General features: G+C 33.4%; 1 protein-coding gene across 2 annotated transcripts in view; it reads left to right on the top strand.

Moving 5' to 3' along the window:
• The window catches only part of LOC105838927 (protein rhomboid), a 129,945-nt gene extending 104,365 nt beyond the window's left edge, over nt 1–25,580 (top strand). The window contains exons 2-6 of one of the 2 annotated variants that reach the window (XM_036282370.1): nt 319–458; nt 11,170–11,426; nt 19,835–20,005; nt 21,273–21,428; nt 22,941–25,580. In XM_036282370.1, coding sequence (XP_036138263.1) covers nt 425–458; nt 11,170–11,426; nt 19,835–20,005; nt 21,273–21,428; nt 22,941–23,261 — 939 coding nt within the window. In that variant the 5' untranslated portion in view covers nt 319–424 and the 3' untranslated portion in view covers nt 23,262–25,580. The remainder of the gene's footprint in view (nt 1–318; nt 459–11,169; nt 11,427–19,834; nt 20,006–21,272; nt 21,429–22,940) is intronic. The other variant, XM_012684859.2, reaches the window with a different exon arrangement.
• Nucleotides 25,581–26,845: the final 1,265 nt, after the last annotated feature.

Genomic DNA, 26,845 nt, shown 5'->3' with positions numbered 1-26,845 from the left:
GATTGAGGTGGCCCGCGCGGCAGCGCCTGGGCACACCAGGCAGTATATCGCGCGATACCGTGATTTCGTAATATCGCGTGACGTACATACATGTAGCAATTTCCGTCGGTTCCCAGAGCAAGATCGCGAACTTTCCGAAAATTCCCGCAAATTTTTCGCCGCGATGACGGCGGCATTTTCCGTTTCCTCCACCTTGAAACAATCGATCATTTCGCGTCGTCTTGTCCATTTCCCCGCCCCAAATGACGTTACATGGTCGCGGTAAATTTGGGGATCGTTCAGACAACACACATATACAGTTGCGATTTTGATTTGTAGCCGACCAGACAGCGCCGCGGCGTTTTGACACACGTTCACTCACGCTACGATCGGCAACGTCGCCGGGATTTTGGGATATCAAGGCTTCTCCCGACAGAAAGTCGATATGACGTCGCTGAAAATTAATGAGCCAATCGTAGGTATGTAACTGGTATTCACGCTATCGTGGAATAATTAATGACGCAGGCTGGCCCCTCGCGAAACTTTCGACGTCGCAAACTCGCGAAAGGAAGTCGGGTTATCCCTGTTAACGAGTGTACGCAGATATTTCTCTCGTATAGAACGTGTCTCGTGTCTCAATTTATGGAAAGCATGTATATATAAGAAATCGAATTACGCGAATAGCTCTATATTATCGGTACACTGAGAATAAAGTTGTTAATTTGTCGACTTGATATTTTTTAATTTAAGTTTTTATGTATCAGTCAAATATATAAATATTTAAATTAAAGTTTAAGTTTATTATGATGTATTTAAGTTAAATACATAAATACTTGAACTGAAGGGATTTAATCAAGATGAAAACTTTGATTAAATTAATCATTTTTTCTCAATGCAGTATCAAATACGCGATATATTTATTCTTATTATTATTTCGTAATACGTTTATTAATTTAGATAGAAAAATCATTTTCTGGCAATTAGCGAATTTGTGTCGAGTAATATCGCATGATTTAGTTACTTCTGTAAGCTATTTAGCATTAGAATCATTATAGATACGAATGACAATTGACAAATACTAATTAATTAATCAGCATTATCTTTGTGATGTGGTATAATCTGATGGATTAATTAAATTCTGATTCTATCTCTCTGTCAATAACGGCGCTTCAGCTATGAATAGGATAAATATGTTTTCAATGACGCGTAATCCTTTTGTTACTATTGAAGGACTATTAGTTAAGGAGATACTCGATATATGGTCCACAATTAATTTTTAAATCCATTACTGATTAAACTTTATTGATTAAAAGCACATTGGAAGGAAACGTTTTACACAACATACATCAAAACGAATAAGAGTCGTATTTAAAACGTATTCTATATAGTGCACACATATTTAAAAAAAGTGATTATTTTATAAATATATGCGTATATTTATAAGAAAAATCTATTGTAATTTAAACTGTGACTATACTTAAAATATAGAGGAAAATCGCCGATACCGACATATTATTTGATATTTTTAGATTACTTTAAACAAAAACAGTTTTTATAATATGTATTGATTTGTGTGTGTGTGTGTGTGTGAATTTTGCAACAATTAAGTTTCTCGCAAGATAAGCAAAGTAGATAAACAAAATAAGGATGAGCATCTGATAAAATTAGCTCTAAAACCAACAGCGGGCGATAATATGTGCTATACATTTCCTTTTTTTTATGAATTATCTGTACAAGGTACTTACAAAATAATGTATATGATGAGACTATATGATAAGTCTTTTACCTTGACAGACAATTTTTTTGTCGATTTAGCGCGATAATATATAAAATATGTAAAGATTAGATTAGGTTACTAATTTAATAGATCCTAATCTCCTAATACTGTATCTTTTTTTATTCAACTCTTCATATCCTTTATACACGAAAAAATATGATTTCTATATATAAAAATTTTATTATCAACTTTGATGAACGATGAAATTTTCTTTACTCTTGTTATTTTCAAATATTATACAAACGTTATTAAATTCCATTAAAATATTAAAATGATAATTATGTTAATTACAAAACGTTTTCAAATCAACTACAACGTAAGGTTAAATAAATCGACGCAAGTGTAGTAAGAATTTGTTAAACATTATAGACGATTAAACTTATCTATATAGAATTTCCCCTTCGTTATACGATAACTCTAGGAAGTTTCATACGTTCTATCCCGGTCATCCAAGCCCATCGATATTCGAGCCGCGTCTTGGGCAGCCACAAATATCGACAGGTACGGAGATAACGCGAACACACACCTACTCCATTGTTCTTTGCGCCGCGAGAGCCTCTAATTACGGCTCCGGGTTCGCTCGGGTTCGCTCTCAGCGTACCGCTTGATTTGCGTGGCCCACGGACCGATGCCGGCGTTACGTTAATTACACGCGGACAGGTACACGGTTTTGCCGGACACGTCAATGCTTCATTAAGCCGTACCCAGGACCCAGATCCCGCGCGTATTCCGATGAAGTCGAAGTTTCGTCCGCGATTAACGTCCGCCGCAACTTGCGGAACTCTATGACGTTTCTCTCGTCGCCATGAAAATACTTCAGATCCGAATTCCGAACGTTAATGCGAGTTTTCGCACGTCCGAAAATGTCGAAATCGACAATACGTCGCGATTACGTGCAATTTCGCTATGCCATGCCACTACTTCACGCTGGCACATATTTCAATAATTCAATAATCATCGACAAGCATGAAATTTTTTATGGCTAAAAATTGTGAAGCAAATGAATAAATAAATATATTTACAATTATAGTTTTTTTTAAATTAATTAATAAGATTTGTATGATGATTATAATAGGTTTTTTATGTATAAAATATATTTTATACACTCGTGAATAAAAAATTACTTATAATTATATAATACCATATTATGGAAATGCGTTTTAAGTTTTGAAATAATTATTATAGCTGAAAAAATTTAAACATTTTAACATAAAAATAACAATGTATGTATACATCTTAAAAAAAAATTCTGAAACGAGAATTGGGAATCTGTACGAATAGTTAAAATGCAAATCATATCAGATTAAATTTCATTTTATTATCAATTAAACATATACATAGAAAATAATGTCTTGAATAATTGAATTTAAAACTATACAATACCGAAGGCAATCTTGCATATAAATATATTATTATATAAAATTTTGAAATTACTTATAAAAAAGTTTATGACCATTTTATCAGCGTAAAACTTAAGCGAATCAAGGCGCAAAAAACGATAGAAATTAATTTAAAAATTATTTATAACAATTAAGAAAATGCACGTCTTCCTGCGAATAATCAATCAGTCGATTGTGCGTTATAACAGGATATTTTCAGCCAAATTTGGTGGAAATCGTAGTTTTCGTTTAGGCGTGAGGCGCAAGAAACTATAGAAATTAATTTAATAATTATTTATAACAATTAGGAAAATGCACGTCCTCTCGCGAATGATCGATCAGTCGATTCTGCTTTACGGAAAGATATTTCTATTCAAATTTGGTTCTAATTGTATTTTGCGTTTAGGCGTGAGGCGCAAGAAACGATAGAAATTAATTTAATAATTATTTATAACAATTAGGAAAATGCACGATTTCTCGCGAATGATCGATCAGTCGATTGTTCGTTATGACAAGATATTTCCAGCCAAATTTGGTGGAAATCGTATTCTGCGTTTAGGCGTGAAACGCACGAAACGATAAAAATTAATTTTTTAAATGTTTATAACAATTAGAAAAATGCACGTCCTCTCGCGAATGATCGATCATTCGATTGTACGTTACGACAAGATATTTCCAGCCAAATTTGGTGGAAATCGTATTCTGCGTTCAGGCGTGAGGCACACAAAACGATAAAAATTAATTTTTTAAATGTTTATAACAATTAGAAAAATGCACGTCCTCTCGCGAATGATCGATCAGTCGATTGTGCGTTATGACAAGATATTTCCAGCCAAATTTGGTGGAAATCGTAGTTTGCGTTTAAGCGTGAGGCGCAAAAAACGATAGAAGTTAATTTAATAATTATTTATAACAATTAGGAAAATGCACATCCTTCCGTGAATGATCGATCTGTCGATTCCGCGTTACGGAGAGATATTTCTATCCAAATTTGGTTGAAATTGTATTTTGCGTTTAGGCGTGAGCCGCAAAAAACGATAGAAGTTAGTTTAGTAATTATTTATAACAATTACGAAAATGCACGTCCTCTCGCGAATGATCGATTAGTCGATTGTGCGTTACGACAAGATATTTTCAGCCAAATTTGGTTGAAATTGTATTTTGCGTTTAGGCGTGGGGCGCAAGAAACGATAGAAATTAATTTAAAAATTATGTATAACAATTAGGAAAATGCACGTTTTCTTGCGAATGATTGATCAGTCGATTCTGTGTTACGGAAAGATATTTCTTTCCAAATTTGGAGGAAATTATATTTTGCGTTTAGGCGTGAGGTGCGGAAAACGATAAAAATTGGTTTAAAAAATTTATAATTATTGGTAATTTGAAATCCTGTCGCAAATGATCGATTATCTATTATAATGACTAAACCCTATGCAAATTTTTCAAAGTTTGTAAAAAATCTCGTAACCAGGGTATTTTTAACGTTTGATTAAATGGTGTCCCCTGGAAACGCCTATATGACGTTTGGCTCTGGGCGCTCGGCATTTAGCTGCTGTTTTTGGCTGCTAGCTTCAGCTACATAGCGAATCACAGATATAAAATATGAAAGGTTATTTTATGCAACTATCGAAATTATCCAGTTAACGCGATCTTATTCTGTCTTGCATCTCCGCAATAACATGACGTAAATTTAACGAAACAGCGGAAGTGCAGAACAACGCGAACATCCGCATCGGAGAACAAAGAGTTAACTCCACCGTGCTGGAGCGATCTATTTCCACGCTTGCGTAGAATTGATATTTCTGAATTATACGGCGTCGAATTGCCATTTACGATGGCGTCGTCCTCGCCATGCCCGTTCCGCCGTAGCACAAAATACGGCCGCCGTAGATTTTACGAATGCACGCACGTTCGCACGCTCGGTTGCTCGTTCGTTCGCCACACGCGTGCATTGCGTTCATGCGGCCACGTAACCACGAACGAACGTTCATTGATCTGCGGTCGAAAGTGCACCGTGCGTTTCCGCTTCCGTGCGGCTTTGCTCTGCGCTTTCGCCTCGTTTGTGCCCTTCCTGAATAACGCGAATAATCTTCGCCAAAAGCCTCAAAGGTGAACATAAATAATACATTTCATGCGCAAGAATGTTTCGTACTGAGAACTGGCATTAACATTGATTGAAAGAAAATTGTGTCGCTTAATTAAATTCTTCTTCTTCTTTGTCTGTGAGAATAGCAGTTATAAACGAGATTACAATCTAACGAAGAGAGTAATGATTTATAAGATTCATTTCAAGTATGAGATTGTATTTAAAGTCTTGTAAATTATGGACTTAATCCATTTTCACTTTAAACGAATTAAAATACTAAAAAGAAATCAGTACTGAGAATTGTAAGAACGTCAACATTATTGAGAAGTGAGTGTTAGACTGAGATTAGTTGATATCAGAAGAAAAATAACAACAGCGAAAGATAAGCAATGAACTTGATAATTCTGCTATATTTATATTATTAAATTTTTCATTCAATTCAAATTTTTTAAATGTTTTGTTAATTTTTGTGTTAGTACTTTTTGTTAAGAAGGAATAGTAATATAAAATTTGAATTTAACATATAGCAGATTTATGATTTTAATTTTAAAGCTTTTTGTAAAAAGACTGTCAACCATTATTAGTTTTTAATCCAAGAAATAAGTGAGTTTACAAGTTAATTTGTCATATTCTTTCTTTGTTAACTTTATATCAAAACTCTTATTATTCAGTGTTGGAACTGTGAATTCACCAACACAAAACTTATAAATTTTCATTTTTTCTGCGATAATCACTTGGTGAATTCCTGGTTGTTTTTAATTGTTACTTGAACTTAAAACAGGAATAAAATCTTGTGTATTAATTATCTATATTAATAAACTTTGCCAGTTGTGTGGGTTGATCATAAGAAGGCTTCACTATTTTTATTAAAAGATAAGATTGTAATTTACAAAGGATATATTTTTATATATCAAATGAAAATTATAAAGATTGAAAGAAATGTAAGATCAAAATTTAATGTCACTAAAACGTATATTTCATATTTTCAACAAAAATATGAATATACATATATGTGCATAAATACATGCATAATGTTATACAATTTATTGTTTTATTAAAGAAATATTCTGCTGAACGAAGAAAAGTAATTTGGTGTCTTAATTATAGTATTTAATAGAGAATTATGAATAACTTTTTTGACATTCTAATGATATTACTGCAGATTTAGATGCATACTTATTATCACTTGGATAATTGCAGAAAAAACAAGCGCGCGAGTTAACCAGAAGTTACAGCTTTTTACGTAGGCGAGTTAACCCAAGACAATAATGCGAGAAGCTAATAATACTTTTGCCGGAAGCAGTACCGAGCGATAATGCAGTTGGCTTGAGCAGCGAACTTATCCCGCGCAAAAAAAAGAACATATAACCTAAAGGAGAGAAAAGACACGATTATCGTTCGTATCATTTCATGCAAAAAAATTTTAAATTTAATTTTAGGATATATGAAGAGATAAGAAGTTTAAAATAAGCGAGAAATAATTTTCAAATCTATATTATTAGATTGAGGTTAAAAAAATTACTTACAAAAAAAATTACTTACTAAAAAAAAGAAAGAATTATTTATCTTATTATAATCAAAAGTTATTTAAACGAACTAGAAATTAGACTCGAAGTACGGAGAGTGTTATGAAAAAGCAATGAGGCCTCAAGAGGAACATTTTCAAGTTAATGAACGCCAATGAGCTTGCAGGCGTTCATGACGCGGCGCGAATTACGCGAATGCAGTCATACATTATTTGCTCGGCACCGAGCATGAACATTGTATGCCCACTCGGAATCGCGACGTGTGACCGGCAAGCGAATCTGTTTGCGAGATAGAGAAGTAAAGTGACAGTGATAGGAGAAGAAGAGCATGCTTGTCGTCCGGCCGCCGCGGAAGGCGGCGGCCGAGTGAACTTACGACTTCTCCTGCTTTTCCATGGGCTCGTGATCTCTTTGTCCGACTATGCCAACGCTCTTTGTTCAGTTCATGTTTTCGGGTCACCCTAGAATTTGCCGCTGAATTGTTGGCTCGCCGAGTTTCGGTTCGGGTGTGCCACACCGCGAAACCGGCGGATACCCACGAAAACCAGCGATTTCGGTGTGATGCCGCTCTCCCCGTTGGTGCCCAGCTCTTCGGTCGTTTCGGTCCAGAACGCGTGAGATCGAGTTTTAAGCCGGTCAGACTATGGGAATAGAGTTGACTAGGTGGCTTTAGTTTGATTGCGGAATACAGTTCCGAAGAATTAATTCTGATACAGATACAAATATTATTTCGTAACTGCAAACATTATTATATTATTCATGTAATTTATATTTCCTTGATATGCATATCTTATTTTTTTACTATTACACGGGGAGAACAATTTTCCTGTGTGTGAAAATTTAGCTGCGTATAGATTTAAAAATAATTTGGTTTTATTATCAAAATAATTCTGTAGAACATTCAAATTGTTAGATTCGAATGTTAAAACTTTTGGTAGTCTCGCTCATGCTTCAGTGACTTACATAATTATTTCGATTTGATGGTTTAACAAAATTATTTTCAAATCTACACACACGCGCACTTGAGCTAAAACACGTACATAGCTAAAAATTTTTAGATTCTTTAATAAAAAGCCGTACTTTGTATAATTACATAAAGTTATTTTAATGATTCAGAATTTCTTTTCTTAACTTGAAAAAGAAGTGAAAATCCATGTGATAGCAGCGTTATTTATGCTTGTTGTTCAAAATAACTTTTTGATTATGTATTTCCCATTTGCATGCCAAATAAAAGCTTTGAAACTTCTCTAGTATATGTGTGCATTAGATTTTAATATATGCGAATTTTATTATATATGCATATAAGGTTATAAATCTAAAAGCGTAACGGTGGATTGAAAAAATGATTGTCGAACAATGAAAAATGCACTGTTAATAATAAAAAAAATAACTTTTAAATCACCATCTAATCATAATTGATGAGATAATGTTGGCGTGAAATTAATCAATAAACATTAAAGTACGGTCGCACGCAGTTTGTAATTGTATGCGACCATAAATAGAAACACTTATTACTACAGGTATTATTTATATTCGATATCGTGTTTTATTGTCATCTTTATGAATTCGATAGTTTTTACGATTTGCGTCTTGATTTAAAGAGCTCAGTCCCGACAATTGGAGTAGAAACTGTCAGTGATTTGGTTTAGATCTCTCTTGAGAGGATCTCTCCTGATCATTATGGGATTACAATGTACGATTGGAGTTGTTCTATTGCTAGTGGTGATTCAGTTACACTGCGAAACTCTGCTAGCTGCAAAAGTACAATTTCCAGTATTACAACAAACAGAGCACGAAAAACTTTTGGACGACGCAGCCGATTTGAACAGTTTAGAACTATATGCAGATGCAAATCCGCATATAATAGACACACCACTTCGCAAGCCTCAAAAGAAATCACGTAGATATCATGTACATTCGGATGACGCAGCCGATTTGGACAGTTTAGAACTATATGCTGATCCAGACCCGCATATAATAGACGCACCACTTCGCAAGCCTCAAAAGAAATCACATAGATATCATGTACATTCGGATGACGCAGCCAATTTGGACAGTTTAGAACTATATGCAGATCCAGACCCGCATATAATAGATGCACCACCTCGCAAATCTCAAAAAAAATCACGTAGACATCAAGTACATTCGGACGACGCAGCCAATTTGGACAGTTTAGAACTATATGCAGATCCAGACCCGCATATAATAGACGCACCTCTTCGCAAGCCTAAAAAGAAATTACCTAGATACCAAGTACATTTGGAAGACGCAGCCAATTTGGATAGTTTAGAACTATATGCGGATCCAGACCCGCATATAATAGACGCACCACGTCGCAAGCCTCAGAAGAAATCACGCAGATATCAAGTACATTCGGACGACGTAACTCATCTGGACAGTTTAGAACTATATGCAGATCCAGATCCACATATAATAGACGCACCGCCTCGCAAGCCTCAAAAGAAATCACGTAGATTCCAAGCACATTTGGATGACGTGCCGGATCAATATTCGGATACAATGCTTTCCCCTGACTTTGTGCAATCGACTCGAAGATTTAATCTGTTAAAAATCGCAAGCAAGGGTATTAATAAGGGTATAAGTGCCTTATCAGAATATTTATTTGATGATAAAGATAAAGATAAAGAAAAATCGAAACGTTCTCATCACGAGGAAGTTGAAACAGTTATCAGGTGTCCTCGGGGAACAGAGTTAGTGGATGATCATTGTGAAACTCTCGATAATTCTAATTTGGATACTAAGAAAGTTGCTACAATCAAGAAAATTATCAGAAAATCTGACGATTTTTATTAATGGTGAATAATCTCTCTCTAAATTACAATCGGTGAAAAATCAGTGAAATCAGTGAAAATACACTGACTTTCAGTGATATACTTATAACTTATTGATTAGTAAAATAAATACACTGATCTTTCAGTGATTATATACTAATTCTGAAGTAAAAACTACTAAAAAACAGTGAATATTTACTAATTAACGCAGCTATAAGTATATCACTGCAAATCGGTGATAATATATTTATTGCAATTTAATGAGTAGAGTGCCTATGACATATTATGAATGATTTGAAATACGTTGTATAGAAAATGAACAATTATAGTAGAGCTATCAAGAATTGTTTTTGAAAATCAACTAATGATAAAGCGCATCGATATTATTTAATTATAGAAGTAATTAATTAATAATAAATTGGGTTGTGTCATTATATAAAGCACTTTAAAAATAGACTGGAAACATTGAGAAAATTTCTGAGAAGATTAATTTATTGTATTATTATTTTTTTTTGTTTATTGTATTGTATTATAACTGTATTGTAATATTTTTTTAAAGGTAAATGGAAACCCGAAAATTATATAGAAAATCATCACTTAATTTTGTGTATTACTTTTAAATGCAACATGAAATAATTTACAAGTTTCTCATAATTTTTAAAATTTATATTTTTATTTTGGAAATAGATGTAATACATCCTTAAAATTACTCAGTTTCCTCATTACTTCATTTATGCGACATTCTATACATGATAAATTCCGAGTACTAAGTATCGTTTCGAGATTAACCCGTGCACGTAAACGTATGCAGGCGTACAAATTGCGTCGTTCTGCAAATTGCTTCACGAAACACGTCTTTCGCGCCATTATAGGATTTGCGGTTGAATTATAGAGGCAGGCTTCCACGTGGGCGAGGCCGACGAAAGCCGACGATATCTGCGAACTGCCGAAAGGAGACTTCATTGCAGTAGCGAGAGCTATGGCATCCAGAATTGTAATTGGAATCGTAGGACTACGTGTCACACAACCATGATTGTCGTTAGATGGAAAACGGAAATTTATAAAAACAAACACATCTCTCACAGTTGTTGTATCGAAGTTTTTATTTTCTCGACTTCTTCTCCGTGCTTTTGCTTTCTTTCCTTTTTTCTCTTTCTCGTCTTCGGATAAATAACACGTGTAAAATACTTCCTTGATTCTATTATACGGATATAATTCTATAAAATGCAAGACGTAACTTTAAAAGTTATTAAATTAGAGCGATATTAAATTAAGTTTTTGATCCCAATTGCGACATGCAGTCTCATTCTTTTTAGAGAACACTTTATAAATTCTGTGGTTTTGAGTGAATGCAGTTTATATTATAAATAATTAGCGTCACATTATAAATAGCTCTTTTATTATATATATTAGAGAGATTTTAAATAAATTGTTGAACAAGCTTTTAGGATTAAAAAAAATTTTTTATTGTGTTTAATCTTTTATTTAGGCAATGCACATTCTATCTAAATTATATTTTTCTTAATGTAAATTACTCTAGTCTGTACTAATAAAGTAATAAATAATAATAACAAAAATGGAATATAAAGTTTTGCTGTAATAATCGTGATTTCTTTTCTATTCGTTTAAGATATCAAAATGGACGTCGAGGCAGCGTTGTTAGAAAACTCGCCGACTTTGTCGACGATCTCTTCGGATTCCACGGATGCGACGTACTCGGGACCCGGCTCGCCCTACTCCCCAGAATCGCCGATCATCATCACGTCCTCCTATAAAAAAAAACGTGACGATGAAGTCACGCCCAGACCAACGCCCAGACACCCATCCAGGAAGCCGAGCTTCCGGATACGACCGCCCTACCTCATGATCTGCATCAGCATCATCGAGGTGAGTGAATGCTGAATGTAAAAGATACGTGTAGCTACGTGATTACGAAGTACCATGATAATTAACACTGATATAATTGTAACAATATTTTAAATAAGAAACTAGCAATTATTTCTCTAAAAGCAACGGAAGAAGGAGTAAAAATTGTTATTTTTCTTTGACACATTAATCACAAACAGATGTGTATTTACAAAATGAGTGAAACATCTGTTTGTGGTTTTAGTTTCTTGATTATCATTAGCGTTAGATAATTACAGATAAATATTGGAAAATAAATTTGTACGAGATGCGGTGATTAAAGTTAAAATAATCTACTATGATTTTATCATGATATTTATATTTTTTTTAAACGATTGATTAATAACAGTAATAATTTTTTATAAAATAATTTCTTTCCTTCGCGCACTTCATTATTTGTCATCATACTTTTATTTATTTATCATGCTTGAATAAATGCTATTTCAACTGAATAAAATTCTCTCGTCGTAGAACACAGAACATATTGCAGCATTCCAGTGAATGTAAACGAAGTAAAAAAGAAGAGCTGTGCATAAGCTCCAAGATTTCTCATTAACAGAATCAGTGTGTCGCGTTCACTTCTCGAGAGCAAGGGCGAAAGGAAAGCGCGATGGGATTCCTTTCCAATTATACGCGCGAATTCGCTGGAGAATACCAGAGCGATATTCTGAGATACCTGATGGCGAAAACTCCAAAAAAGTGGAAACTCCTAGTGGGGCTTTTTCGCCCGATAATAATCTCGAGAACTTCGTCTTGCGCTTTAGTCAGAAAGTGAATAAGCAGCGAGGGATACGCGCAATAAAAATTCGCGAATTTAAAACTGCGAAGTTACGCCGCAATTTCTTACTCGTTTACCACGGAACACGACGAAAGTTAATCACTTAGCCGCGCTTTCTTTTGACTCGCTGTACAAGTCGTCGCAGAACGAGAGATCAAAGTAAACGCTTGCCGCAGATGTTTAACAGTCCAAGTTCATTGTGCAAAAGACGGTAAAAGGCATGAAAAGATGTGAGGTAATTAAATATATTAAGTTAGAAAATTAAGTACAAATACATTTTTCTTCATTTATGTATATTTACACAATCTAATGAAAAGTTTACAGTTTTTAATTTATTATATTTGATGATACAAATTATACGTTATTTTTAATTTTAATTACTATTGTCAAAGTAATTACATGTGCAATTATTTTTATTATTATGACGAAAATTTGTTTAATTTTAGCATAAAAGTTATAATTTAAAAGTTAGTATTCTCCAGGTTAATAATAATGTTAGGATTAAAAGATTAAATGCTAATATAATTACGTTGTTTGAAAGTTTAAAATAACAGTTTCTTTATTAGCTTAACCATTTTAATTATCACTTTAAAAAAATTGTTAAGCGCTTGGGTTTAAACCTACTAACCTTAGGTTTATAAAAATCTAAAGTCGGCGAAAAAAATATTATCCTGTAAACTATAAGTCACATGGATTAAATTGCATTACAAGGAATTTATAACAATTTGAAATAAATATTTTTTATATAATATTTATATAATACATAATATACGATTGTAAAAATAAGTATATATAAAAATATCAATGTGTGTGTATGGATATGTGCAAAATTTGATATTTTCTAAAATGGTATAATAATTATTGATAAATTAAAAACATAGATTTTAGTACAAGAAATTAAATCTTCTAAAGAAAGATTTAGAAAATGCTAAAAATACTATACTTGATATTATAATCATTAGTTAATATAATTATTGAAATATTGAATGCTTCTATGAAAAGTACGGAAGAAAATAGAAAGTATAAAAAGAAAGAGAATAAATATATACAGGGAATTATAAAAATATTCACATAAATATTATAAAGAGATGAAGGCACTTAAAAATGACAAAAATATGTTTTATCTAAAAAAATTTTCTGCATATTTTAAGACATTTAAAATTGAAGTGTTAAGAGTCTAAAAAGAATTAAATATAAAATTTTGCGCGATTCAAAACAAGCAATGCAAATTGCGAAAGTTTTTTTAAATTAGACACGTATATATTATTAAATTTTATTTTGGACTATTTCTAGTAACAATTTATGTAAAAGAAGATGCTAAAATTGTACCTCTATGTAAGAATTGACCTGTACAGACTATATAAAATAAAAGTGATAAAATAAAACGATAAAAAACTTATATTAACGATAAAAATGTAATTTGGGTCGATAATTAAGAGGATGAAAATGTTTTTGTAATTTACTATATTCAAATAAGTATTTAATGTTTTACACATAATAAAATTATGACTACTGGAATCAAGAGTACATGGTAAAAAGAATTGGCTACATTAGTGAAAAAAATTGTGCATTATACACGCGCGTGGCAAAAAAGGTTAAAAATATTAAATGTTAACTAAATGATTGTGTAAAATGAAAAGCGTACTATGAAAAGGCGATTTTCAAAGTGGCTCAGTGAGATACCTAGAGAGAGAATATTAACGCGCTCTCGAGCTTAATGAAACGCTCAAAAGTGTAAAAAAAAGTAGCGTTGTGTTACTCGAAAAAAAAAGTTGATATTCCCAGGTATACAATAATGTCCGAAGCTGGGCATTTTACTGTCGGAAAAATTACCCGCGGACGGAGAAATGCTAAAGTGTATAAACCTAAAGCCGCGGAATTAAAGGCGCCAATAATTCACGGCCGCAGTCCGTGAATTTCAACTTTATCGCGGCAGTATTGTCTGGTGAAAACTCGTTGTTGCAAGTAGGAGATAATTTGTAATATATGAGACAACGCGTATAAACACACGCCTGAGAATGTGCGCCGCGGTGCTTCGTAACTAAGGATGGAAGTGGAGAACATCGGCGGCATTTTGCGCGATAAAAAGAAACGAGCCGTTATATTTATCGCTCTGGCGCGTATCGCTCCCGCAAATCGTTCCTCGAAATTTAAGGAACTTTACATCTGAACCGAGAAACAACAGAATGTATATTGGAGCAAGAAGGATGGATGAATATATGTAGAAGCAGGAATGCGATGCAATCATTTTATTCGATCAGGAATAAAAGATCAGTTTTATATGTATACATAACGGGATCTTTAACGGTGAGATCTTAAAATAGATATAACTTATAAAAGTTTATGAATAAAATAATTTTATGTATATGCACATTTTAAAGAAAGAAAAAACTTACATATTATATACCATAAGTGTTTAAAATATTTACATATTTTCGAAAAAAATTATTTTTAGTTTTAATTTGTTGAAGTGAACGATTGTTATTCTATTTTATATTGTCAAACAAATTTATTATTAGCTATAATTATGATTTTATGTATGTGATTACTAATACATATGATGGCGTTATAGTAGAGCGAGTGTGAATAGGTTCTGATAATAATGTAGTAGAGCGTTAATTTGTGTTTCAAATGCATAAACTTAAAACCACAAAGTTAAATGCATTTTCAATTCGTGGAGAATTTGAATTTCGCGAAATATTGTTTTTGCTTTAACATGACAATATCATTATACATTGTTAAAAAGAGAATGGCATGAAGGAGAACGAAAATCGAGGGTGCAACGATCTCGAAGTGAAAGACGAAATGAGGAAGAGAGCGAGTTCCATCTTTGAAACGTTCTCCAGATCACCGGAAATAGATGTTCCGAGTCACGATTAACGTGATAAGCGATGAAAACGGTGCAATGTTGAATTTCGGACTTATCAGATCAAAACTGAAAAGCTCGAGGAAATTATTCTCTGAAAAGGAAAAATAGATCATGAAACATATTATACTTTGCTCTCTATGTGAAATATTAATATAAGTATACTTGAAATATAAAATACGCAAATAATTAAATTAATATTACTGTAAGGCTATCTATATACATATATATATATTTTTTTAATTTATTTATTTCAATTATAGCATCTAAGCGCAACTATATTATTTCAAGTAACGTTCTTGAATAAAATAAAAAAACAACATTCAAAAGTGGATGTAAGCTTTAAATATTAATTCTTTACTCTTGTAAAAAAAAACTAAAGAAATATATAGATTTATAAATTTTGGTTTTATATTCATTTTATCTTTAGAATATTCTATGGAACTTTTTTCAAAATAATTTTTTGCACATGTTTTTTATATTTTTTAAGAATACCATAATAAAAAGCATAATTGTTGCGTATACAGAATGTCGGAACTTAATTAATGTTAGCATAATGAATAGGTCCAATTTAAATGGCAGATTTTCTGATGATTCTTTTTTATTGATATTATTATTATTTATTACAGTGTTTTTTTATTTTCGATTAATTATTTAATAATATTGCGCGTTCAAAGTTTGATTCTGCGAAACAAGTTCTTACTTTTAGTTGCTAACTACTAATATCTATTGGACACTTCTGTCAGTAATAATGTTAAAAATTCGAAATTAACTACGTACTTTATTTATTATTATTCGATCCGTTTATTTTTACTTTATGTGCATAAGATGAAAAACAAGATTTACGTAACAAAATTATTTAATCATGAAATAAGAATATATTATTTGTCCTGATTCTCAGACTTACTCACGCAATTCTACATGTTAAAAAGAAAAGGGTGAACTAATAAAGTCTTTCTTATGTTTAACTTTAGACGATACAAATCTCTCGCTTGTGGAAAGTATCGAGGTTTAACTTGGAACCTGTCTCGCGTTCCGTCACTTTACTGTACTCTTCGAGTAGACGATAGCTGAAACTCGTAAAACGAATCTCTGTGATTTACGTACCTTCTGTCTGATATAGCGATCATTTCAGATAGTAAGTACTACTTTGAACAGTGAATCTAGTTTCAGATTTTTTAGTAAATTCTTGATAGATTGAATAAAGGAAATAGCAAAAAAGAAAGAAAAAGAAACAAAAAAATTACAACTTCCACATTACTTTCTTACATAATTTTGAATTTTTGCTCCGTTTTAAGAATTTTATATTCTTGAAATTTCTTAAATTTGATAAATATTGAGTCACAATAAATTTTTTCATAAACATTTTATTACATTATATAACATTATATACAATTTTATATGAACATTTTATTTATATATTTATACATATATTTGTAAAACAAACGTGTGTGTGTGTGTGTGTGTGTGTGTGTGTGTGTGTGTGTGTGTGTGTGTGCGTGCGCGCGCGTGCGCATTGGTGTAAAAGTAAAATTTTTGCATGTGTGAGTATCTAGAAGAATAAAGATTCAATTTAGTCTTCTTTTTCGTCTGAATATCATGACGGAGACACGGAGTCACGTTTCATTCACATTTTATTTGTATCATGAGTGCTGTAAAATCATAAGTTCCGTGCACTAGATAAATTTCACCGCACGATATTTCAACATACCTCGAATATCGATATTGCACCACATTACGCGAATATTACACGATATTACGTTCTTCTTTTCTCGCACCTTAGGAAAATGAAATTCCTCCGTTATAGGATGCGGACGCCTCTATAATTACGAACTCCAACCGGAGTTCTGAGTGCGCGTATGCATACACATACAAAACACACACACACACACACACACGCGCACACGTGTACATATATAGTATTCATACCAATTATACGGGTTGCTGCAAACATTTGCTTAGAATTCAGAATTAGAATATAGTATTAGAAATCACTGACTCGACTGACTGATCACGATGGGTTGACATATGGCACGTTTGATAATAAATCCCGATGTCGCTTGTTTTTACTTAAATAATTTACTTTTATTATCATTTGTAAGATAAAATGAAATAATTTTAAACACTCAACAGTTGAGAGATTTAATAAATAAAAGATTTCATATACTAGAATGTCAATGTAATAATAAAATGTCACATTTTTTTTAATTTTATAATAATTTTATTTAAATTGTTGTATTGTAATTTTATTTAAATATCCTTGAAGTATATTTATTGTATCATAGTTGAAAAATTTAATCAAAGCAGATCAATTCTAACAATTTTTATTCTCATATTTATTACATCTCGGGAATCATAAAAAGTCATATTAAAAAAAACAAGTTTTAATTTAAAATTTTAATTGAAAAAAAATATCTGTTGTATCATTTTGTAAAAGAGTAAACCTATGTAAATCGCGTACTTAACTTTTACTGAATTAGGTTTTCAATTTAGAAAAAAACGTTTTGAAAAGTTTATAACAAATTCAATTGGAGTGCACTAGTGCGCACTGATGCACATTAAAGCCACTGTACACTGATCTAATGTAAGTATAAAAAATAAATTGCAAATATCTCGAATGATAAAACACAAACATGATATTTTATTAAAGAGTACAACAAAATATTAGCAGTTTATCCCGTTTATATGTATGTATATTTATGTTAAGCATATTTTTACTTCAGTTTGTGTATATATGCGACAGCTTTAATGTGCATCAGTGCGCACTAGTACATCCAATCGAACTTGCTATTATAGCGAACGTCAGGTACCACAGTTTACAAAGGTGAAAAGTAAAGAACAATATAAATAGATATTTAAATGGTGCGTTAATAATTTTCCGATTCATGCTTATTTATTGATTGCGAATGAAATATCGTCAAAAAATAAATCGCGTAAATTTCAAAATAAATAATATTGTGCAGCTGAATTTCATTTTCGTGGTACAAAACGACGGGGTCAATCTCATTCACTTCTGCGGCGGACACGTCGTCGAATTGAAATATTATCGCGCGACGGAGCGTACATGTGACATGAGACGATCATTTACTGCAAAGTGAGCACTGGATTTTAATGTCCAAGGTGAAGAACATAAAGGCACATTAAGCACGAACAGGAGCCGCGAAACCTAGATGAACCTCTGCCCATAAAAGCCGGGACATCAGAATAGATAGCCGGGGAGGTATCAAGCTCTCCCGAAAGAGTGGCGCACCTGCTGACACGTGTGATTTACCGGCGGGAATGTGTGCACGCGTGCACTCCGTTATGGCGAGCGCCAAAAAAAAAAAAGAAACAAGCAACAATCGTTAAGGCATTATTTTTAAAGACTCCCGCGCCCGCTCCGCACACCTAATGCATCGCGTACAACGCCGCTCTTTATTATGGTTACGATAAATTCCGAGCGTAATCGGATGAGCAAGTTATTAAACGCGCTGATAAATTGCTCGCAGACTACGTCCGTGACATAAATATTTTGCTGACTGTGCGATTAATATTGAACGAAATGGCCCGATATCGCTACTGTGTGCATATGGAGGTTGCTTTAATAGGCTCTCTGGATCTTCGTAAATCATTGTGATCGATAATGTGATTGATCGTTATTCGGTACTCAACTGCAAGGTGTTATGCGATATATTGGATTATTCGATATTGTACAGTTTATCATGGATTATGATGTAACGCGTGATATGAATTATGCGCACACAAGTTGTCTTTTAGACACAGATTCATTAAATAAAGTTGACAGATAAATAAATTTAATAAATTGTGAAGTATTTGAATTAATTTTATATACGTTAAAGAATTAAATTAAATTTATTTGTCTCTCCAATTTTAACAAGTTTTATTATTTAAACGTATCCGATTATGTTAATTTATTTACACGTAATATATTTCTATTATATTTAATTGACAGAGATAAGATAATTTTTTAATTGTAATCTCTTCTTCATTAAATATAAAAAGTGAGCTATTAATACTTGTCTAAAAATGTACGTGGATACAATATGTATGTAAATTTAAGCAAAAAGCACCATATGGGATTGATTATTTTAGGCTTTACGTCACTTCGTCTAATCTAAAGAGATAAGTATTTTTTTCCCTGTTTCTGTGTAAGGTTCGGTGATAAAAACTTGTGGAACACGTTTTTCATCTCAACAAATCGCTTTTGAAAAAGCCAAGTGTTGTTACGGAAATAGCTGGCGTACCAGCAAGATCTGGAATAGCACTTCATGTGTACTCGTGTATCTTTATTTAGCAAGATAAATAGGAAATTCCGGATTCACTAAACCAACTTCTCTCTTCTCTAAGGAATGTAAGAAATTATGGGAACGATATTATTTTTCGAAATAGAAACAATTAAATTTTTAACGGGTTAATACAACACCTGCATTAATAAAACGCAAATTAATAATTTTAAAAAGATATATTTTACTATAATTTTACTACGCTATATATAGTATAAATATAAATATAAATAATAATATTTTATATATAATTATTTAAAATGTTATTATACATATAAACATAACATACATGTTTGTAACATTTAGTATGCGCATACATATTTAACACGGACATTGTCAATTGTAATTAGTTTTATCTTTAACAGCGACATGTAATTATCTTCTTGAATACACGCCGTATTCTTCTTTGAATAATATGCCGCGGCAAAGGCAAGCACATTAAACGTGCTTTCTCTCGTAACAGATAACCGTCCACTGCCTGGGAGACGAGGCGACATTACGGAGATGGCTGATCTACGATCCCCGTCGGAGGGTGCAGGGTTGGAGGTTCGCCTCCTACATGCTACTGCACTCGAACGCACTTCACCTCGCACTCAACGTGGTCATTCAGCTGGTCCTGGCCACTCCACTCGAGGTGAGCCAATCAAGTAAATTGCGGGGACGTCGTTCAGCTGGCGCGTCGAGACATCGCGTTTAAGGGAACGAGCCCCGCCTCTCGACGACGATCCTTTTTGTTCACGATTAGACCAGATGACATTCCAATACCATCGAATTAAAATGCTCTTCATACCGTAACGCGACGTACCTACAGGTTATTGAGAGAAAAAAGAGAGAAAGAGAATGTGATTCTTTTTTTTTTAATAAAATTTTTTAGAAGTACCGTAGAGGAGAAGGCTATTATGGCTCTTGTAGATATAATGGTCATTGATAATATTTCTGCTATTAAAGTAAAGAATTCTAGTGATTACTTATGAAATCATTTGTTTAGCCTGCCATTATTTAGTGGTGCTAGCGTATGCCAATACATAAATTAATGATATTTGTTATGAGGCATTTTTACTTTTGAGCATTCCTAAATTTTTTTAAGGTGTACATTTTTGCACTTAATTACATTTAATTACATTTTCCTCAGCTTTTTCTTAGACTTGAACGTATTATTATATGAATATATGTACATTATTTTGATTGCACGCATTCCAAGTTATACAAACCTAAACAATTGCTTAAGATTTTGCCCATAACAACCCCTTGAACGTGCTAATAGCGGCTTCCTTTTCAAAGTTATCGAAGTAGTTATTATAGTTCTAAGTTTATTACAGTTCTATTGCTAATTTGTAATTTATATTGCGTGTATTTTAGATTTTGTATTACTGCAATCTATATATTCTACAATGTTTTTTTATTTTGATTAAATATATTATTTTACAAGCTATCATGTTTTTTCAAATAAAATCAATTTTTTAACTTTTCGTGGGAAAAAAAACATAATACCATATGTTTTGCTTCGACCCAACGTGCGTCATATTTTTATAAATATTCTAAGCAAAATATTTCATAGCGATTGAATAACAAATGACGAATATAATCTCGTTTAATTTCAATCTAAAGTATTACTGATTATTAACAAAATTATCGTATAAACTGTAAATGAAGACTGTAATATTACCTTTCCTCGATTTGTAACATTTATATATTATTTCTAATTTTTTTGCATAATAGATCGTACTTAAGTAAAATTTTCTGAAAAGATTTATGTATTTATTCTATAATATTCGGATTTTGAGCGTATATTTATTAAATCCGATATATAATAATTTATTTATGGGGAATAGATTATAAAAAATCATCAATCCCGCGCGTACGAAATTGTAGACGAGAACGTAGAGAGCTCGTGATTACAGGTGGAGCAAGGGCGAATAGGGGTAGCGACGATCTATCTGGGCGGCGGAGTCTGCGGCGCCCTGGGAGCGTCGCTTCTGCAACCTAGTCTTTGCCTAGTCGGCGCTTCGGCAGGTGTTTACGCGCTGCTTACGAGTCATCTCGCTCATCTCTACCTGGTAAGCGAGTATTTCGCAATCTCTAAGAATGGAGCTAAAGACGGCGTAAATTGACCCCTGAACAACCCTTGAGCTCCCACTCCCTCAAAAATCCGCGCGGTGTTGCATGTCGTAAGCGACAAAGAGGAACGAGGAAAGAAAAGGAAGATTACAAAAGATGCTGCACTAAAATGCGCTGTCGAGTTTCGCGCGGGATTGTTTCCACTCGAAATACTCTCATGAAGAAATCTTATTTGGTGTAGTAACAAACTCTTTACGCGGCAAATATGGCTGTATAGGGTAAATTAGGGTATGATGATCGTAGAAGAAGATGGTCGATGGCTATAATTTCTCTAATAATTGCTAAATAATATGTTTTTGTAATTATTTTCAAAGATAATGGATATTTACTGTAATTTATGTACGTATACTATTCGAAATAACAACATTGTGATATTTTATCACATTTTTACCTTTGACTGCACGGTTTTTCATGTGTTCATTAAAAATTATCACAACGTCGCATAAATTGTTAACGTTAATTGTGACAGTTGAGTAGGTTTCAATTAACGTTAGATACCTAACAAAGATATGTAAATTGTAATGTGTGATTATATCTTTTATTTCTTTTTCTATTTTTTAAGTGAATAATGACTATCTTTTTCTCAGAGTTTGGATAAGATGCCCATGACTTTTTTTGGGACAAGTATTTATGTGTATATTTTATAAAGAAGACGAGAATTGAATTGCACACCTAATATTTTAAATTCGATATATTATTGATGTTAATTTTTTGTACCGGCAATGAATTAAATAGATGCTAAACTTATATGAACATTTATTATTAAAAATATTTAAAAATAAAAATTAAATACGATAATTACGATAATATATGACATTAAGACTAAATATGTAAAATTATAAGCATTTTTATTATTTTATAAACATTAAGTACATAAAATATGTGTGGGTAATTGTCCTATAATACTATGGCCATTTTTTCTCTAAAAGTTAGAAAGATGATCAATGTTTATGTTTCAATATTTTGATAATATAAAATATATAATACAAAATTAATATAATATAATATAAATTAATATAATATTAATAATATAATATAAAATTTTTATTATAAATAAGTATTTTCTGTTTAATGTCGGTGGTGTTACATGGTTTAAGCTTCACTAAAGTAATACAGCAAACCGTATTTAAAAATCAATAAAAACATGTTTTTTGCATTAAAAAAAAAACTATGGCCATCATACCCGAATTTATCCTAAAAAATCCTCGGAAGTCGATCACATTTTTACTATCTGCTATCTTTGCATTGAATTCTTGTATTCTTTTCAATCGTGTTAAATCTTGAAAAATACATAGCTCTATGTTTTTATTGACACAGTGAATTTCGGAAGTAACGTTTAAATTTACACGATCTGATATCGTGCCCTTTCGTTTGCTCCCCTTTGTAGAAGAAAAAGCCGAGAGATCGAGTAGCGTTTCCGTGTGCATCGCTTTATTTCTCGTTCGTTGCAGTGCCACGGCGAGCTGCGCTACGCCGGTTGGCGTCTCGGTACCGTGCTGCTGCTGGCCGGTGCGGACGTCGCGTCGCTGCCCATCCCGGCGTTGCTCGGATGCGGCCAGGTCGGCTGGGCGGCGCACGTCGCGGGCGCATTGGCGGGCCCACTTCTGGGCCTGGCCGTGTTCCCGAACCAGAGCAAGAAGGACGCCCGGGGCCGCAGATTCGTGCGGTACGTGCGGCTGCTCTCGGCGGTGAGCGTGATGCTGCTGATCGTCGGCGCCATCCTCGGCAACGTCTACCTGATTGCCCTGCCGCAGTTCAGGAAGCCGTCCTGACAGAGGATCGAGATGCTCGTCAAGCTCTGCAGGCGGTCCTTCCTGATCGTGAAGATCCGGGAGGCCACCGAGAGCGTGTTCGAGTAGACCTCGCGATCGATCGCGTAACTGTCACTTTGGACTTTTCCTTATCTCTCACCTCTCAGATCTCACGTGAATCTCGTGCAAAATATCCAGTCCTAGTCCATTAGACACGAATCACGCTGAAGCGACACGCGATCGTGACTTCGGGAAATCCCAAGAAAGAGACATTTCACTCCAGGGGAAGATCGTGCGATCGGTGCGCTGAGACACTTGTGAAGGAATTTGTGTTCGAGTCGGTGGGAGGAAACACCAGAGAGAAAGAGAGAGAGAGAGAGAGAGAGAGAGAGAGAGAGAGATCGACGGCTTGTCGAACTTGTTCGTGCTACTCGCTGCCATTAGAATCTCCATTGGAGGATGTCGAGGACTCATTAGACGGAGTATGCGGAGTTAGAAATCACGGAGGCACTCGAGGGTGACTCCTCGCGCCTGATACTTTGATAGATTTGATATTACGAACATCGGCGAACGTACTCGCGACTTTTTCTACGGACAGGTAAGATGTTTAAAACTGCCGACTGTAAACCCCGCCGATAGGATCGGGTTGTAACAATTCAATAACATAATATTTCGTAATGATTTCTCGTTATATATCGAGCTCTATTATGAATGAATAAAGTTGAAAGTGTGAAATGTGTGTATAATAAAAATAAGAAAAATTTATCTGGTAACAATGTACGAGGCTAAAGCGGCTAAGGTGACGAGCGATTATTGTAGAGTGTGAGGAGCAGTTTATTTAAATGAACGCAGGAGGTGACGATATTGTTATGGCTCGCGTGGTAAAAGAACCGCGATTTCGAGTACGTTAAAGCTAATATGTCGCAATGATTGAGGATAATGGGACACCTTCATTCTTTCAATTACTTCAATTATTAACAATTTTAGCGTGTACGAGATGTGTAAGAAGATGTATAAAATAAAGCGATCTTATTGCTAACGTAAACGTGTTATGATATAATGAAAAATTTTAATAATGGCAAGATAAATAAATGTATCGATCGTTAATAAACCAAAGTTTAACGACTGCGCGACTGCGATCTCGAGCTGCGAAACTGTAAACTCTCCGTACAAACTAATTCGCTGTTGTAGAAATAACATCGTAATCCCGAATCATCTTTTGACGTTATCAACTAATTGTAGAGCGAGAAGGTAACGGAATTAGGAGTCCAAATTGAATTCCTTCACTTCCGTTAAGCCAAAGTCCTGCCATGTTTTCCGATAAGTGTGCAAGAGAGGAAGATCTTTTATAGCTGTAATCATAGCGCAAGGATAATCGCGTTTCTATTTACGAAGCTGTAAGACTTGCGAAATATTTATAGCGTAGCGTAGCATCTTTAATCACGATGTGCAGTGTTTGTTAAGAGAGTTCGTGCGCGCACCGGATTTGGAGGCGTCAATTTTTGACCGTGTTGTTTCTCTCTCCGCTTCGATTCATCATAGCCAACGATCGACGCCACGGATCGAACGGTAACATAAATTATCGTTATTATAACTTGAATTAATAGCTCGGTTAAACTTATGCTTGTCAGAATTCTTCTGATAAACCATTAGACGAGGCTGAAGAAGTAAGGGGGGGGGATAACGATCGTGGCCCGCTGCACACGAAATTGGTGTTCAAGGCGATCTAATCGATAGCTTTTTCCTTAATTTGAGTATATCGCTAGTCGCTTTTAAAGTTTGTTAATGTCTGAGAATTATTAAGGAAATTGCGGTGACGCGCGGTCAAAGAGATATTAGGGCCGAAATAAATTATATTCGCGCGTAATACACGCAGCATGTAACGATATGAGACTGCGTACCGATGTACACTGCCAGTTTACTGAAAATCTACGGTATACGTAACGTGAACTTATAGGCTTTCAGTACTGGCAGTGAATTTTGGAACGCAACCATAGAGCGCAATGCCATATGTGAGAAAAGTAATGTGTTCTCCCGGACAGTTAATCGTATATTCGTATACCTATTTGTTTATCAGTGTTACATGAGACGAACTGGCTGTGATTATGTTAGTATTATCGTCGACATGATTACACATTACTATAAAAATCTTGTAAATATAAATTATTAAATATAAATATACGATCACACACACACATATACACACACACACACACACACTACACATGCACGTACTGTGATTTTGCCGCGAGTACACACATAACGATACCCCGTTATCTTCATTATATATCGAAACAATCGACTGCCTGCAATAAAATTCGTGCGAATCGTATATGACAATTTACAAAATCCACATAATCTCGAATTTCCTATCGAATTATGCTCCTCTCTGTTTTCGTATTATTAACTGATCTCAATATCTGTCATTGCTCTGTAGAATATCGAGGACATGATATTTTGAAGATTATAGTTAATTAGGTTTGCAATTAACTCTTTGCATTAATTTCGATCGGACGAGTCGCCCCTTTTATTCGAGATTCATTTTCCCAAATAATTTCTGCGATGTAAATTAATTACATTATTTTAATAATATAACCGTTACTTATATTTTGTAATTTACGTATTAAAATAATGGCATTTTTACGATTTTATTACAATACAAATAATGTTTTTATCAAAGAAACTAAAATATATTGTGCTTTATTGGATAGATTTAATTAAAAATACAGAGTAATTGAGCAACTTTGTAAAAATTAATTTTATCGGAAAAATATAAATGCAGTATATATATATATATTTATATTTTACAAAAGAAAGAGGAAGAAGAAAAAGAAAATCAAGCAAGAAAGTAAAGGTAAGATGAAAGTTACATTATTTATTACAACGAATATAATATATATAGTACAAGCCTCTGTGTACGGCATTTAAAGAGAAGTTTCAATTTTCGATTATTTATTTTTAATATTATTTATCGATGCATAATTATACAATAGATCGTCCTTTTGCTCTGAATATGAGATTATTGAAAGAAATATTGAAAGTTGCGAGAATAGCTCGAGGACGTTTAAAAACTATAACGTATAAAAATGAAAACACACTCAAAAGATTTAATAATACAACATTTTATAAATCACAACAAAGCATTTTTATAACTCTCGGTATAGTATATCAGTTACAGCAGAATACAGATTTAAATACTTATCATAATATACATATATCTATACTTATACTGGTCAATGATATATCAATGTACTTATTGTTTTTAATTTACCTTTATTGAACAACGACGACGATTCAAAAAATAATGAAAATAAAAAGTTATATTAAATGAATCGACGTCATAATCTCTAAAATTATTTTAGCATCATTGATAACAACACTCATTGCTGACTGATTTTACAACGGAAGTGTCACGGGCGTCCGATTTGATTCTCCATGAAATTTGTTATTGAACACAAAAAATCAAAGAGACACGTATTTTTTTACGCGCAAAATTTCATGTTTAGAGGGTGAAACACCTCTTCGGAAGTATAAGAGATAGAAAAAAATTGTTTAAATAAAAGTTGTACGGTTTCAAGAGTACTTTGAAGTTGTAAAGAAAAAAT

The sequence above is a fragment of the Monomorium pharaonis genome, chromosome 2 (assembly GCF_013373865.1).
Source record: "Monomorium pharaonis isolate MP-MQ-018 chromosome 2, ASM1337386v2, whole genome shotgun sequence".
Classification (NCBI taxonomy): Eukaryota; Metazoa; Arthropoda; class Insecta; order Hymenoptera; family Formicidae; genus Monomorium; species Monomorium pharaonis.
Note: the sequence above shows the minus strand (reverse complement) of the source record. Positions and strands in the feature narration are given on the sequence as shown.